Source organism: Littorina saxatilis, linkage group LG17, assembly GCF_037325665.1.
Source record: "Littorina saxatilis isolate snail1 linkage group LG17, US_GU_Lsax_2.0, whole genome shotgun sequence".
NCBI classification, from domain to species: Eukaryota; Metazoa; Mollusca; class Gastropoda; order Littorinimorpha; family Littorinidae; genus Littorina; species Littorina saxatilis.
In genome coordinates, this window is record NC_090261.1 from 58504637 (window position 1) to 58521701 (window position 17065).

At 41.1% G+C, this 17065-nt stretch overlaps 1 protein-coding gene across 1 annotated transcript; it reads right to left on the reverse strand.

Moving 5' to 3' along the window:
* Positions 1-7455: 7455 nt before the first annotated feature.
* On the reverse strand, positions 7456-16835 carry LOC138951831 (serine/threonine-protein phosphatase PP1-beta catalytic subunit). Its single transcript, XM_070323391.1, has 8 exons — positions 16742-16835; positions 16379-16510; positions 13991-14221; positions 12597-12701; positions 11830-11901; positions 10067-10218; positions 8885-9019; positions 7456-7893 (listed from the first exon to the last, which is right to left on the reverse strand). Exons 1-8 carry the CDS (start codon positions 16791-16793, stop codon positions 7786-7788), a joined length of 987 nt encoding a protein of 328 aa, XP_070179492.1. The 5' UTR covers positions 16794-16835; the 3' UTR covers positions 7456-7785.
* Positions 16836-17065: the final 230 nt, after the last annotated feature.

A 17065-nucleotide genomic window follows, 5' to 3' on the forward strand; every position in this document is an offset into this window, starting at 1 on the left:
GAAGATCAGAATGACACAGCTCGACAGGCACTCACCTTAGCCCTGATCGACGAACAGTACCCAAAAGAGGCGTGGATCCATGTATACACCGATGGATCAGCAACTAACGCCGTGCTCAATGGAGGTGCAGGCATTCTCATCCAGTTCCCTGGGGGACATACAGCTACATCCAGCGTTGCCACTGGCAAACATTGCACAAACTATAATGCAGAAGCAGAAGCTCTCATGCAGGCCGCCTCCTTCGTTCAGGACTCCGCAGACCCTTGCTACCAAGTTGTCTTCCTCTCGGACGCCCTTTCAGTCCTTCAGGCCCTAGAGAACGACAAACTCCCACAGCTGGCCAAAGCATTACAGATGGTCAGACAAACCAGAAGAGTTGTCCTCCAGTGGATACCAGCACACTGTGGGATACCAGGAAATGAAAGGGCAGATGAGCTGGCAAAAGAAGGAGCCGTGGAAGACCAACCTGAAAACAGTGTCAGCTTTAGTGAGCAGAAGACAATCATCAAGGCATTGATGAGGCCAAGGACAAACAGAGATGACTACCACACAATGTCCAGAGAGCAGCAAGTCAACCTCATCAGGCTGCGTACTGGCCACAACAGGCTCAATGCTCACATGAACCGAAAGTTCAAGCTGGCGCCATCACCAACCTGTGCCTGCGGTCAAGAGGACCAAACAGCGGAACACATCTTACAGCGATGTCCCTTACTAGATGAGGAACGAAAAGAAGTGTGGCCGTCACCAACTCCCTTGCAGACCAAACTATACGGCAGTCGACAGGAGTTGGAGAAAACGACAACATTTATCACCAGTGCTGGACTGATTGTGTAACCTCTGCGAACGCCAACAAGAAGAAGAAGATCATTTCAATAATTTCTCGTCTGCCCAGGAATATTAGGCTAGATGGACTAGCGTTTCTTCAAATGTAGATTTTTGTATATATACTTATATATATATATATATACTGTTCAAAAAAAGAAACGCATAGTTGCTACTTGCCAAATTTGTTTTATTTTTCGAAAAAATTAACAGAAAATCCAATATTTAGATTATTTGATTGAAATTTGGTATGGACACAGTTGAATGCACACACAGTTCATTTGCATCTTCAAATCAATCAGTCAATCAATACGATTGGGTGCCGAGGCTGTCAAGTCAGTAGGGGGTGTGACTGCCTTGAGCAGCAACAACTGCCCGGCACCTTCTGGGCATGGACTGGATCAGATGCCGGATATCTTGCAGTGGGATGGTGTCCCACTCCTCCTGAAGTGCCGGCAATAGATCGCGGTGATTTGCCGGCGCTTCTTCTCGCCTGCGCACACGTCTGTCCAATTCATCCCAGAGGTGTTCTATCGGGTTCATGTCTGGCGACATGGATGGCCAGGGAAGCACCTGGACATGGTGGTCGGTGAGGAACTGGGTGGTGAGTCGTGCTGTGTGCGGGCGAGCGTTGTCCTGCTGGAATATGGCATCCTGGTCAGCCAGAAGAGGAAGGGCGTGTGGGCGCAGAATTTCCTCCACGTATCGCTGGGCAGTTATGCGCCCTTGGACGTGCACCAGGGTGCTCCTTCCAGCGGTATTGATCGCCCCCCACACCATGACGCCTCCACCACCATGAAAGGGTGCCTCATCCACACAGTTGGGCGCGTAACGTTCGTTTACTCTCCGGTAGACCCTCCTCCGACCATCATGTCGCTGGAGCAGGAAGTAGGACTCGTCGCTGAACCACACGTGTCTCCAGTGATTCCGGACGGTCCAGCGAAGGTGCTGGTTGCCCCACTGCACTCGGTTCTGGTGATGGCGGCGGGTGAGGACAGCTCCTCTGTGAGGTCTGCGAGCTCTCAAACAAGCTTCATGCAGGCGGTTCCGCACGGTCTGGTCCGATAATCGGTGTGGCCCGGGGAGAGCCTGGACAGAAGATGAGGCCGACAGGAAACGATTCCGGAGGTGGCGGAGCCGTATGAAGCGGTCGTGAGCAGCAGTTGTCGCCCTTGGTCTTCCCGCTCGTGGCAAGTCAGCAACGGAGCCAGTGGCTTGAAACCTGACCCACAGTCTACTGATGGTGCTCTGGGACACGTGGAAGTGCCTGGCGATTGCACTTTGACTTTGGCCTGCTTGTAAACGACCCAATGCAATTTGGCGGTCTTCTCTGCTCAATCGGGCCATCTTTCGTCGCTGAATTGTCGTCTGATTTCTTTGTGGCGAACAATCCGCTTTTATGGGTTTTAGAAGACATGGTGAGAGCTCAATATTCCCCGAGTTTCACGAGATTACACTGAAGCATGACGAGTGGTCATGCCAAATGAGCAATTTTGACATTGTAGCCACTGATAACGCATGCGTCACGTGCAGAGCTCACTTGTGGCAATGGACGAAAGGTCGACGACCAGATAAACATTTTCTGCAGTTTGGTGGATATCCTTGTAGCCATATAACTAAATTAACCAAATATTACAAGCTATGCGTTTCTTTTTTTGAACAGTATATATATATATATATATATATATATATATGTTATCACCAGACAACACAAGGGAAACAACTCGCTCTTGTTTAACACTTTCTTGACCAATTTTTTTAGCCGAGATCAGCTGTGCTGCAGCAGGTCACTCAGAATTGTAGAACTGTGTAGTAACTGTATCAACACACTGGAATGCAGGCGTTAGATGGACGTTACAAGAAGCGACTGAAGCTACCAGTCTGAGCAGATATATCCGAACCTGGTCAGATAGAGCCATATGAGTGGGTACGGATATATCCGTACCTGGGAGACAATGAGATAAAAGAGAAACCAGTTCCACAATAATCAAATCTGTGAAGACTAAATGAAACCTTAAGGTGCACGTGTGTGTGTGTGAGAAAGCCGATTTGCTTTATTTCCTTTGCATGCATGTACATAAAAAAATAGAAAGCAGAGAGTAACAGAGAAAGAGAGCGTGACACACATGCACACTCACACAGTCACACACACACATGCACACTCATACTCCGAAACTCACAAGATTGTAAAAGTCAACAACACTCATAGCTGTGTTTTAGGCTATCAGTAATCTTTATGCTGGTTTTCTCATCAACTCAAATTTTTTTTTTATATTACTTGAAAGTTCTGATGGTGAAAAAGTTGAACAGCAGAATTTTAAGTAAATCTTTGTACACAGTTCACAATAAGTAAGGCAGATTACTTCTGTCTGTACATTTTTCACAACAAAATAATGTGCATATGTGTTTATGAAGTGTTAATACATGGCAGTGAATATTAGAAAAAAGACAAGAGATTTGGACAGGGAGAAAGAGAGAAAAACCACCAGTACTTTAAAAGTGGAGCGTAGATATTTCCAGCAACCTATTTGGTACATCAAACAAGAATAATTCAACCGGGGAAGTATGAAAATATGCAACATTTAAAAACTATGCATACAAGTAACTACTTCACATCAAACAAACTTATCAAGTTATGAACATTGCAAAAGCATGCATGATAACAACAGTTTGCTTGTCAGCTGCTGTTGCTTCTTGAAGCAACTAAAATATTTCTGCAAAACACAAACAGATTAAAAATACTTGTGCAGTAATCACAAATATGTACATAACATACACGAACAACAACTTTCTCACCGAAACAAGAAAACAGGTAAAATTGCAGATGAAAAAAAATGCATAGATGTATCACCCTTACCAGACGTTATTCAATATTGTCTTCTTGGTATGACAAAGAACTGCAGAGGAACAATTCTATTTTGAGAGACACACACATGCACCATTTAACTCAGTCCTTCTACGCAAAAAACTCATACACTCGCACTCATAAAATTCCTCATCAAAATCACACAGCACAGCCAAGAAAGGTAATCCATTTTGAACAGCATGAGCCTGAAGAAGTTAATGAAGTAATCTGCAAGTTGTAGCTTTTTTCTTGGCTCAGGGGAAAAACAGTCATCTTTCTTTCTTTATTTGGTGTTTAACGTCGTTTTCTTTCTTTCTTTCTTTCTTTATTTGGTGTTTAACGTCGTTTTCTTTCTTTCTTTCTTGTCGTTTTCAACCGTTCCAGGTTATATCGCGACGGGGAAAGGGGGGAGATGGGATAGAGCCACTTGTCAATTGTTTCTTGTTCACAAAAGCACCAATCAAAAATTTGCTCCAGGGGCTTGCAACGCAGTACATGTACAATGTATTACCTTACTGGGAGAATGCAAGTTTCCAGTACAAAGGACTTAACATTTCTTACATACTGCTTGACTAAAATCTTTACAAAAATGGACCATATTCTATACAAGAAACACTTAACAAGGGTAAAAAGAGAAACAGAATCCGTTAGTCGCCTCTTGCGACATGCTGGGGAGCATCGGGAAAATTCTTCCCCCTAACCCGCGGGGGGTTGTAATCAGATGTCCAGCATGCTTTTATTATGGATGTCGATTGCGGTATGTATGCCGAAGTTTATCATTATAAAGGAACATGACAATGTATTGTTGGGTTCATTGGTTTGTTTTTCGACTCTTTTTCCCCTGAGCCAAATAAAAAGCTACAACTTGCACATTACTTCATTAACTTCTTCAGGCTCATGCTGTTCAAAATGGATTACCTTTCTTGGCTGCGCTACTATACCCCCCGCGGGCTAGGGAGAGTCCCATATTGGTTGGCACAAGAAATTTTGGGCACAATTTACCCGATGCTCCCCAGCATGTCGTAAGAGGCCAGACGCAAAACACAAAACAGTGTTTTCTTGCAAATCGAACACAAAACACCGTGTTTGCCATGTTCTTTCTTTCTTTATTTGGTGTTTAACGTCGTTTTCAACCACGAAGGTTATATCGCGACGGGGAAAGGGGGGAGATGGGATAGAGCCACTTGTCAATTGTTTCTTGTTCACAAAAGCACGAATCAAAAATTTGCTCCAGGGGCTTGCAACGTAGTACAATATATTACCTTACTGGGAGAATGCAAGTTTCCAGTACAAAGGGTTTGCCATGTGACATCCCTCAAAACACTGTTTTATGTTTTTGGTTTTGGAGCATGCTCTTAAATCTAACAAGAGGCGAAGCCTTCAAGGCTCACGTAAGAAATCGACAAACAGTAACACAAACTCAATCACTCCGTCACACATACACACACACACACACAGTAAGCATTGGTGACACTGTGCAAGAAAGCGAGACACTAGATCTAGATCTGTCTGTCTGCATGTAGCCTACTTACAGGGACACGACTGCCAACTAGTCTCGGCCCGCTCAAAATAACAATGACTGAGACTTTCAGTAATTCCTTCTAACCCTCTTACGTCATAATGTGACGTCTTCAAATGACGAAATGTTAAAGTTTCTACCACAGACATACACACGCACAAACAAACACACACACACACACGCACAAACGCACAGACAGACAAAGTTACGATCGCATAGGCTACACTTACGTGAGCCAAAAACACATTTTGGTTGTCAGCCAATGGACGAGGACGATCAACTCACGTGACTCGATTTCACCACAGAGAAAAATGGCAGACGTAACCGGACCCCTGAAAACACGCAGACATTGTTTTGTGTTTTTGCGTCTGACATCGCCTATACCGCGACACAGGTTTTCCTGAACTACCCTGAACACCACCAAACAAGGTTTCTGTGATCAGCACAAAACGGACAAAGATGCCTGCACACAAGATCAGCCACGCCTCATTCGACCCAAAAACTATGACATTAAGCAAGGAGGCAGCAGTGTGGGCAATAAATAAGCGCCATTTTAACAACCCAGCAGTCTAGATGATTAACAGTAGATAAGTAAAACCACGCACAAGCAAACCATTATTCAAAGAGCACTTGAAGCACTTCTTCAATACATGCTTGTTATTATTCTAAAGCCTGTCCTCTTTAAATCGGCAAAGTCGACTCTGCGAAGTATACTCACAAGTTATCGTTAAAAATTACTTCCGGAAGTCTTTGTGAAGTCGACTTTGGGGTCAATTAATGACCACCTTAAACCTAAGCGATTGTTATACTAAGAGGTCACAACTATCACTGAACCGATCCAAAACGATTGTGGAAATAAATAATTATTTAAAAAACAACACTGAACAGCCTTCTGTTTGGACTTCAACTGCAGCCGAACAAGTATTTTCAGCCCAACAAGTATTAAACTTTAAAGAGCCAAAGGAGCAGCAAAACTAGCTGTTACAATATTAACAACGAAACCGTAAAAAAAAAGGTAAGGTGATCAACAACAAAACTGTAAAATAATGTTTTAATGTCTGATGAACTATACAAAAGCAGATCTGCTAATTTTCCAAGCTATCTTTGTTAAAGCTTAAACACTACCCTCCCCATAAAACAAAGTATGATTGCCCAAGTGACATGGAGGGGGGGGGGGGGGGGGGGGTACAGTCACACACATAATTTGATAAAAGGCTACTCGTGGAAACGTTTGTGTATGTAGGAGTCCATGTACAAAGAAGAAGAAGAAGAAATAAGACTCAGTCTAGAGCACTAAAGCTCAGTCTCCAAACGCCAGATAAGGAATAAGCCGAACGCCCTATACTCTTTGCCCAGGAAAGAACTGCCCAGATCAAAACCAAAACAATTTTGATGAGAAGAATGACTACCACACTCAAAGTAATGTTAAAACAAATTTGTTTAAGCAGGTAGAAGACAGCCCAGATGGCAGTGCTTTAAGTCAACATCTTAGTATACCAAAATAAATTCCTTCCTTATTTACTAAAACGCTTACTTTTGTCTGTCATAGCACCAACATGAGGCTTTTTAGAGCAGTATATATTATAATTTAAAAGTTTACAAAAATTCCTTCACATTCAAGCAGCCTTTCATTTTTATGCCAGAAAAAAGTAAACCAAAAAAATTCCAAAACAGACGATAAGAAAACAAGGACTGCCATCCTGTAAAACTGTTGGTGGTGTCATCACTCATTGTGAAGGCTATGCCTGTGGTAGACGACACAACCACACAAAACTGACAGAACTGTCCATGTCATTACATAACAACATACCTGGACAAAGTTGTTGCTACAACTATACCACTATACCTTTGTTTCTCCTACTCTATAAACACTTGCCAAGTAAGAACAAAAACCAATAAAGAAAAAGCCACTCAAAAATAATCAACAGCAATCATGAAGTAATAAACTAAACATCAAAGATGATTAACAAATAGTCTCAACATAAAAATATGCAATCAACACGAAAAAAAATATTGTAATGCAACCTAAACTTTTGTCCTAATCTAAGCACAACAAACGACATCGGCAACATGCAACTCAACTGTGGTGTTTAATATTTATCATATATATATGGTCCCTAGCTAACAAATTATGGAGGAAAACACAGGACTAATGCAGAAATCAAAGCTGCAGAAAACAAAAACTACAATCACCTTCTTTTTCCCTTCCCTGTCTACCCTCTCGCTTTTATCCACTCCTTGTCATCTCCCCTCCCCCCCCCCCCCCCCCCTCCCCCCTCTCAACCCCATAAAAAATATTTTAGCGAAAAATACTCAACCCGAAAACAGCACTTGGGCAGAAAACAATTTGTTAGAAGATTAGGAGCACAGCGATATGTGAGATTGTTCGCAACCCATTTGTTCTTATCATAATCAATACCTCGTCGTTTCATGCCAAAAACGACAGCAGGACGAATTGACACGACAAAATCTTCCACAAACTCGCGGAAAGAAAATGTTTTGAACGAAACGCACTGGCTACATGAACAAAGCACAGGTAGCGACGACGCCTACAAATAGTTGTGAAGAAATGTTTGTTGGTGGCAAGATGAAACAGGGATCATTTCTTTTTCTGGGTTGGCGCCCCTGGTCGAGGTGGCGTGATGGGACGACCTGAGTTTAATCCTCCGTACTGGTATTTGGCTTTTTTCTCTGACGGTTTCAGGATCTGAAAAGAAGAAATAAGGAAAGTGAACTTTTCAAAAATGACATCTTTCTTTCAAAAGTTATTTTTTTCAAAAGCATTACAGAAAACCCGCTAATGATAACATTCAGAATCCAAGAGTTAAGCTTTGTGCATTAAAACACAAGCAGTTCTAACGTAAACATTACACGAACCTTCAAAGTGATTCCCAATATGCCGATTTCCCTCGACCCACAGATGAAATACTGGCTACGTTCTCTCTCTGCCTTTGAACCAGAACCTAATAGACAGTGGTTGTCAATTTCTCCCTGACACATGTCTAATTCTTACACTTCACTGTTCTCAGTGGCATGACAAGATTTTCATTAAAGAGAAAGTAAAGTGCATTTGTGACCCACTCCCACAAAAGGATAACAAAGTGTCATTTTTGACATTTGGACTTTTTGGTATCGCTTGAAGGTGAAGATAACCAGCTTTCAGATGGTCTTTATTACAAGTGTCTATTGTTTAGCATTGATGAGATATAGTGATTTAAAGGTTGCTCAAGCTCAAGCGGCCATTTTGAGAAAAGCAGGTGTGAAGGTCACAGGAATAAATTTGCAAAACATCCCTAGCAACAGGTTTTTAGTTTAACTTCTAAATCTTAAAGTGACTGATAATGATTAAATGTAAACTTTTCTTCAATATGCATCACAAAAAATGAAAATGAAATTTGTTTTAAGTAAGAAAAAAGCAAAGAAAGAAACAATTATTTGGGGGTTAAAAGGGTGCTTATTTCGCATCTGCGGTGCAATAAAACCTCATTTTTATTATATTTGCAAAGCGAATCTGAAATTGATATTTACAAAATAGATATAACACATTTGGTAGAGTGCAGAAATGCAAAAATCTCAAAATCCAAAATGTTGGCCATGGCTCAGAATACTGCTGTTATCTCTGTTCGGCCACAGCGACTTTGTTATCCTTTTGTTGGAGCGGGTCACATTTAACTGTGCAACAAGATCATATTACTCACCTGAAAAGAACACATGAGAGTTTCATCGACGGACATCATGCCACCTGCATTGTCGAACTCGCCGCAGTAGTTGGGGGCTGAGAATAATGTCACCAGCTGCCGTTTTGCAAAGAACTCGTAACCATCTTCAACAACCTGCAAACAATAGAACAGAACAAGTTTAGTTTTTGTTGATGACAATGACAATGACAATTCTTTATTTTACTAGGGTAACAGAATAAGCATAGGAATACTTTTTTGCATCTGGCCCATCTGACACCAAACAAGCTGACTTTTCCCATTGATGGATTAGCAAGAGACAACTGTGACAGATTTCCTGATTGCAAAAGTGGATGTTAAGACCTTAATCTATATATTCCGGTTTGAAATAACAAAATCAAACCATGACCCCTAAACTAAAACATTTCGCAAAATTACTATCAACAATTACAAAATTACTATTAGCTTTTGGAGCAAAACTCTTCCATGTGAAAGTAAATTAAAACTAGTATTGCAGCCCTTAAAACACACACACACTATTCACATATGTGTTTATAAAGCGTACTCATGCAGACCTGTGCACACTCAAAACGCTCATCAGTAGTAAACAAACCAAATTTCAGTAGTTTTTTAAAATGTTTCAGTAGTAAGCTGTAATGACAGTTGAAGACATAATTCTGCTCACAAAGCACACAAACTGAAACATTATGACGCAGTAGAATGAGAATGGTGACAGAGCTGGTGTCTCCTCTTCACTATCTGAATCTCGCATTCTTTTTTTCTTTTCCATGTTTCACTTCAATCACAAGTTGCCACGCAGACGCTGGACGAACTAAGTCTAAGAACAAAGACTCAATGCTGAGAACACACGCGCTTCCGGTAAATCGGAAAACGTCTTTTCAGCGCAACGGCCAACTAATTGGTCAAAACATCTTAAAACAGAAAAAAAGTACAATTTTGTGTGTGTGAGTAAAACATCGGAATTTTAATTAAAAATCCGTAGCACCGTATTCTGCATATAAAAATCGGAGAAATTACGTAGAAACCGTAGATGTGCACAGGTCTCCTCATGTATTATTAGGGCAACATTGCCTACATTCTTTTTTCCTCTCCCTAAGATGAGAACGAGACTGGCTCAAGACATCAAAGAAAGGTCGGGTCAAGAAGCAACCAGTCTATCAAGGTGATGAGCAAATTACATACCTGGTGTGCTCTGCAAATGAGATCAAGGTCATGTCGATTAAGAAACTTGCTAACGACATCAGCACCAAAGGTGAAGGACACCCCTCTGTCGTTCTCTCCCCAACCCTGCACATCTTTGTCCGGATCTGACCATAACAAGTCACACAACAACCCTGCAACAAAGAGAAACAGAAACAATGATACAGTGGAACCCCCCTTTTAAGACCTCCATAAATCTGAGAAAATTGGGTCTTAAAAAGGAAGGAGTCTTAAAATGGGGGTAATTTTACAGAGGTAATGAACAGAAAGTCTGAGAAAACAAGGTCTTACAAGAAGGGCAAAGCCCATACGACTCACATGCTTGACCTAAACCTAGCAATGACATCATACACTAAGAACTGCTTTACACATTTTTCCTACCAAAATACATGTGACCTTGACCCAAGGTCAAGGTCATCCAAGGTCATGCAACACAAAGCTGTTAATTCAAGACATAGGAAGTACAATGGTGCTTATTGGCTCTTTCTACCATGAGATATGGTCACTTTTAGTGGTTCACTACCTTATTTTGGTCACATTTCATAAGGGTCAAAGAGACCTTGACCTTGATCATATGTGACCAAATTTGTCTCATGATGAAAGCATAACATGTGCCCCACATAATTTTTAAGTTTGAAACAGTTATCTTCCATAGTTCAGGGTCAAGGTCACTTCAAAATATGTATACAATCCAACTTTGAAGAGCTCCTGTGACCTTGACCTTGAAGCAAGGTAAACCAAACTGGTATCAAAAGATGGGGCTTACTTTGCCCTATATATCATATATAGGTGAGGTATTCAATCTCAAAAACTTCAGAGAAAATGTGAAAAATGTGAAAAATAGCTGTTTTTTAGACAACATTTATGGCCCCTGCGACCTTGACCTTGAAGCAAGGTCAAGATGCTATGTATGTTTTTTGGGGCCTTGTCATCATACACCACCTTGCCAAATTTGGTACAAATAGACTGAATAGTGTCCAAGAAATATCCAACGTTAAAGTTTTCCGGACGGCCGGACGGCCGGACGGACGGACGTCCGGACGGACGTCCGGACGGACGGACGGACGGACGGACGGACGACTCGGGTGAGTACATAGACTCACTTTTGCTTCGCATGTGAGTCAAAAAAGGAGGGAGTCTTAAATCGGGGGGTTTAAAAGGGGGGTTCCACTGTACTGTATTGCTTTGGGGAGCCCAGTGCGACCCATCTCAGTCTTCGGTTAGACAAGCATGAAAGTCACGATGATAACTGATTGCCGGTTTTCTGTGATGATCTTTTACGATCAGGCCAACAGATTGACTAATTTGTTTTATATCACTTCACGTGACTTGTTTTTTTCCCTCTTTTTGACAGTTTTGTTCTTTAACCCAAACTAGAGAGAGGGAGGGAGAGAGAGAGAGAGAGAGAGAGAGAGAGAGAGAGAGAGAGAGAGAGAGAGAGAGAGAGAGAGAGAGAGAGAAAGAGAGAGAGACAGAGAGAGACAGAGACAGAGAGAAACAGATAGATAAACAGACAGACAGAGAAAAAGGTAGAAAATTAGAAAAAAAGCAAGAGTAAATCATTATGTTTTTTCCTTTCAAACCAGTGCCTAAGACGTGTACAGGAACATTGTGTGACAGTCAGTACAAAACCGGAAACAATGAACGTGTATTTGCTATCGTGAAAGCGGACACCTTCAGATCTTGATCGGATCCATCTTTAATTGCAACAACTGCAGAAAAAGTGAAAAGAAAAGAGTAATTACCTGTATCTGGTACATCTGTTGGTCGCATAATTCTGCGTATTTGTTCCATTGATTGCAAGTCTGGGGACAAGCCTGAAAAGGAAAGAGTATTATGGTTTCAGGGCTTCCACACACATAACACTTAGAAATGTTTGGGGCTTAAATCAAACATAGCCGTAACACATACCCTGGAAAACACACCAAGCTAATGGCTACATTTAACCCCTTGACTGCCTTAGGACGGGTATACCCGTCCTGCACTTGTGCATTATTTCCATGATTAGATACTAAAAACAGATTCTTGGTTGAATTTCCTTTAAAAATAACATAGGTTTTACTTTCCTACCTACTGCCAGTTTGGAGCTAGAATTTTTTGTGAATTAGTACACCCCGAACTCCAATATTCCCTGGCAGTCAGGAAGTTTTGATTGGCAGCGAAAGGGTTAAAGTAATGTTAACATAGGCTTTGAGTGGTGCTTCCATCTTGCAATTAGACCTCAAGAAGGGGAGGTAAGCCATACGCTTAATCAAACTTTGAGCTTCACTGGTGCACATCAAATTTGGCCAACCATTGATTAAATAATTTGTTTTATATGTATACATTGTTAGTTCTGGCAAATAACAAGTGAAGAATTCAATGGAAAAAGTCTTCTCCTTTCAAGGTATCATATTCAATAATTTGAAAAGTGAGAAGAACTGTGATTAATTTTTTTTAAGTCACCATGCAAAGATAAACATATCCCCAGCTAAGTGCAACAACAGACAAACAAAATATAAATACTACATACCTCCATGGCAACAGAAGATCTTTTCATCAATGATGGCAGCAATGGGAAGGCAGTTGAAACAGTCTGTGAACGTCTTCCAAAGCTTCACGTTGAATCGTCTTTTACCTAACAATGCATGGAGGAAAAGTTGAAAGTATGTCATTTAGCTCCAAACTTACTCTTCAAGTCCAACAAAAAATGCCAAAAAAATTACAGTGGTTAAAACTGGCAGCTACTAATCTAATCATTTTTCCTGAGAACACTACAGTATTAATTTGCTTCCTTTTTACTCCTGAAGTACTCCTAATGTCTTTTCCATTCCATTTCTGCACATACTCCTCTGGTTTAACAGTACTTTCTACCCCACCTATGTCGACCAATGTTTTTAGCTGAGACCAGCTGTACTGCAGCAGGTCATTCAGAATTGTAGTATTTTACTGTGTAGCTACTGTGTATCAACACGCTGGAATGCATGCGTTAGATGGACGTTACAGGAAGCAACTGAAGCTATCAGTCTGAGCGATATATCCGTACCTGGTCAGATAGAGCCATATGAGTGGGTACAGATATACCTGGGAGACAATGAGTTAAACAGTTTAATTTTGTCATCTTTGCAAAACAAAATTCAACTTCAAGGTCAAGGTTTCAAATGTATTCCCCACACTGAAAGTGAGAGCACACATTTGGTTCAGACATCGAATAACACATAATTATAGTGTCCAATGTACTGGCACAATTATCAACCATCACTCACACTCACAGGACGGACGTGTACCTGCACCCCAAGGATACATGTTTTATTGTATGTGTATCACTGTACTTAGCCACACACAAAATCTCCACCTACACAACAACAAAAATTACTAATCATTTTCAATCGCACATTAAACTTTAAATTCACAAATGGAACAAGGAACTGCAGGTGAGAGGAAATAGAACAAGAAAACAATAAAAATGTCCTCACCAGAAAACACGAACATGATAAAAAATATTACCATGTGTTCATTTACTCACGCTCCTGTTTTCTGGTGATGACGTTTTTATTATCTTGTTTGGGGGCCCGGTAGCTCAGTTGGTAGAGCACTGGACTTGTGATCGAAAGGTCGCAGGTTCGAATTCGGGCCGGGACGGACACGGGTCAACTTTATGTGCAGACCCAGAGACGGAAGCCATGTCCCACCCCCGTGTCATCACAATGGCACGTAAAAGACCTTGGTCATTCTGCCATAAGTGCAGGTGGCTGAATACACCTAAACACGCAGACACTTGGGTAGCGCGACTCCGTTGCTGCTAGCTTTCCACTGGGAGGAAGCGACCCGAATTTCCCAGCGATGGGACAATAAAGTAATGAAAATGAAAAAAAAAAAAAAAAAATTTAAATTCAAAGCCGACACACACCCTGCCCTATAACTTACACTCATCGTAGAAGCCATAGATGCGGTTGATGCTTGCACATTCATGGTTTCCTCGAAGAAGGAAGAAGTTTTCTGGGTACTTGATTTTGTAGGCTAGTAACAAGCAGATGGTTTCTAGAGACTGCTTGCCCCGGTCCACGTAGTCACCAAGAAACAGGTAGTTGGACTCGGGTGGAAATCCTCCATACTCAAACAGTCGTAACAAGTCTGTGAACTGGCCGTGAATGTCACCTGAATAACAAGGTAGTGTTACTCGTTGATCAAGCAATTCGTAATCATTTCGGGGGGCCACCTTATGGCCACAATCATAAGAAGAGAGAGAGAAAGAGAGAGAGATGGAGAGAGAATATATGCATGTGTGTGTACGTGCGTGCGAGTGTGTGTGTGTGTGAGGGAGGAATGAGAGATAGACAGCTAGACAAATGCCAGAGAAAGAAAGAACGCGCGAGAAATAATATGACATCATTAATCATCATAACAATTCATTACACTGTATACTTTATCACGTGCCGTCATTCCATTCTTTCCATACCATCCTGAAGAGGCAATTACATGCCAAAATATTGATACAAAAGTACCTAACCTGGTTACTGGTGTGTTTTCATTTTATTTAATTTCTACACAGTAACATTGCTGGTAATGTCCTCTGTGTGTGTGTGTGTGTGTGTGTGGTTTTTTTTGTGTGTGTGTGTGTGTGTGTGTGTGTATGTGTGTGTGTGTGTGTGTGTGTGTGTGTGTGTGTGGTTTTTTTTGTGTGTGTGTGTGTCTCCAGGATAGATAATAAGAAAAGGCCTCGCCTTAATTAATGGCTTAAATCTTCATCCTTGTAAAATAAAGTTCAGTTCAGTGTTTTCTCTCTCTGAGTCTCTCTGTCTCTCTCTCTCTTTGTCTCTGTCTCTCTCTCTCTTTGTCTCTGTCTCTCTCTCTCTCTTTCTCTCTCTCTCTCTCAATGTCTCAGTCTCACACACACACACACACACACACACACACACACACACACACACACACACACACACACACACACACACACAATTGTAATCTTTTAAAAGAGACTGCCTGTTTCTACATACACTCATGTATTTCAGCAGTTAGGGCCCTCCCCTTGGGCATCACCTCCCTCCCCCCACACTAAATGTTAAGAAATATAAATCATGTGAAAGAACTCCATAGATTATTTCTAAATGCAATGCCATGTCATACCATTCACTGATTCAGTGCACAAGGGGAGCACTCTTATTATAGGCATAGAAAAACAAAAACAAAACAAAAACAATTTTTAAAAAAATACTCCCACACACTTTACACTATTATAGACTATAGCATAATGCCCAATCAGCAGTGAACTATCAGAGTTTGAACAATGAAAACACCATACAAAAAAGTGTTTATCGTTCATATCTATCTATACTGTTTAATTTCCTTATTTCTTCAACTTCAAGTAAATGGAATAGACCCTAGGCCTAAAAAAAAAATAGGTGTGGTTACGGTAACCCGACCTACCCTATTTTTAGGGGCCGATCCTATAACTTTTTATTACATTTGTCAAAAAAAAAAAAAAAAAAAAAAAAAAACGAGTGCAAAAAACGCAATGAAAGCGAAAGCGCCCGAGTCGCACACTTATTTCCCTGTCAAGTAGGTTTAATTTGTACACATTAGAAAAAAAAGTAAAAAAAAAAAAAAAAGTGATTGCCTACCTACCTACCCTATTTTTTTGGGCTATGTTACCGTAACCACACCTATTTTTTTTTTGGGCCCTATCGGTATTCCAAGCTCTCGTAATCTCTCGCAAAATTCAGAGCATAGCACAGCATGTGATACAGGGATCTCGTGCAAGCTGCAAAAGCCAAGGTTCGAAGCGCTTGCGACGTTCAAAGCATAACAAAGAGCGTGTCTCGCGAGAGCTGCTAAGATACCACAAAGGTCTATTGACCCACTCTTACGATTAAATTCATTCGCTACTGTAACTGATTTTTTCCAAATTCAATGCTACTGTTTGATTTTATTTTTAGACGTCCCATGAGAGAATATTTTGCTTGCCATGACTATGACAGTATGAGATATAAGCACTAATTTGCATACTAACTAGATCTTTCATTGCCCTAAACATGTTCATTCTGCACCTCGCCTAAAAGTCCTCAATGTCCCTAACATTCCCACTCCTAGCCTTCCACAGTTAGTCATTGAGTACTTCCGGATCTCTAGATCATTAAATACTAGACTAACTAACTTAGCACTATACTAGCAGTGAGTTAACATGTGTTTTTTTTATACAGAGCGATTATGCGGTGGTAAACCTGCAGTTTCATGCACAAACGCGTCCACTCTACTAAATACTTGCATACCAAGCTATTCACACTATTTTAAACTGACTATTATTTATGAACTTACCGCATATTTTCAACGGTGCTTCCAGTTCCAGCAGAATGGGTTGGCTGAGAAATATTTCTCGGGATTTTAGGCACAAGCCCCGTACCTCAGATTCTGTCATCTGCACTGTTTTTCCGGGTCGACATCCTCTTGCTGCAAAAATAACAACAGCGGTGAGTAAGATCTGATTCACAGTCAGCAGGAAAGCAAACTTTGCAACATAGTAAAGTCACGACCTGCTATCCCGTCTGAGAACTTTACGCCACAAGCAGACGAGACAATTGATCTACGACTCGCTCAGTTACAAGCATGTGAGATTGGAACTTAAAGTATCCACACACGTGTACACGGCGGTAACTTCCAAACAAACAAAATCTTGCAAACCTTCTAGAAGTCTGTTGATTAGACTTTCTACATTCAATTCGGTGTCCGCCATTTTGCTATTCCTGTGACGTCTACATTCTCTGATTACTTCGCAGTACCGGGTCTAAAATCACTGTCTCAAAAGGCTACTCGTCGAGTTTCCGCTGCACTGCAAATACGCAAAGATCATGTGGACATATGTTTAAATTTGACAGTCTGTTTCCCGTAGTATTAAGTCCTTTATAAGAGAACAAATCAGGTAAATAGTCATACAATAAAACGTTTACTAGCTTTTACATTTCTAAACCATCGGTATGCAGTGATCCTTTAACACGGTGATTTTTT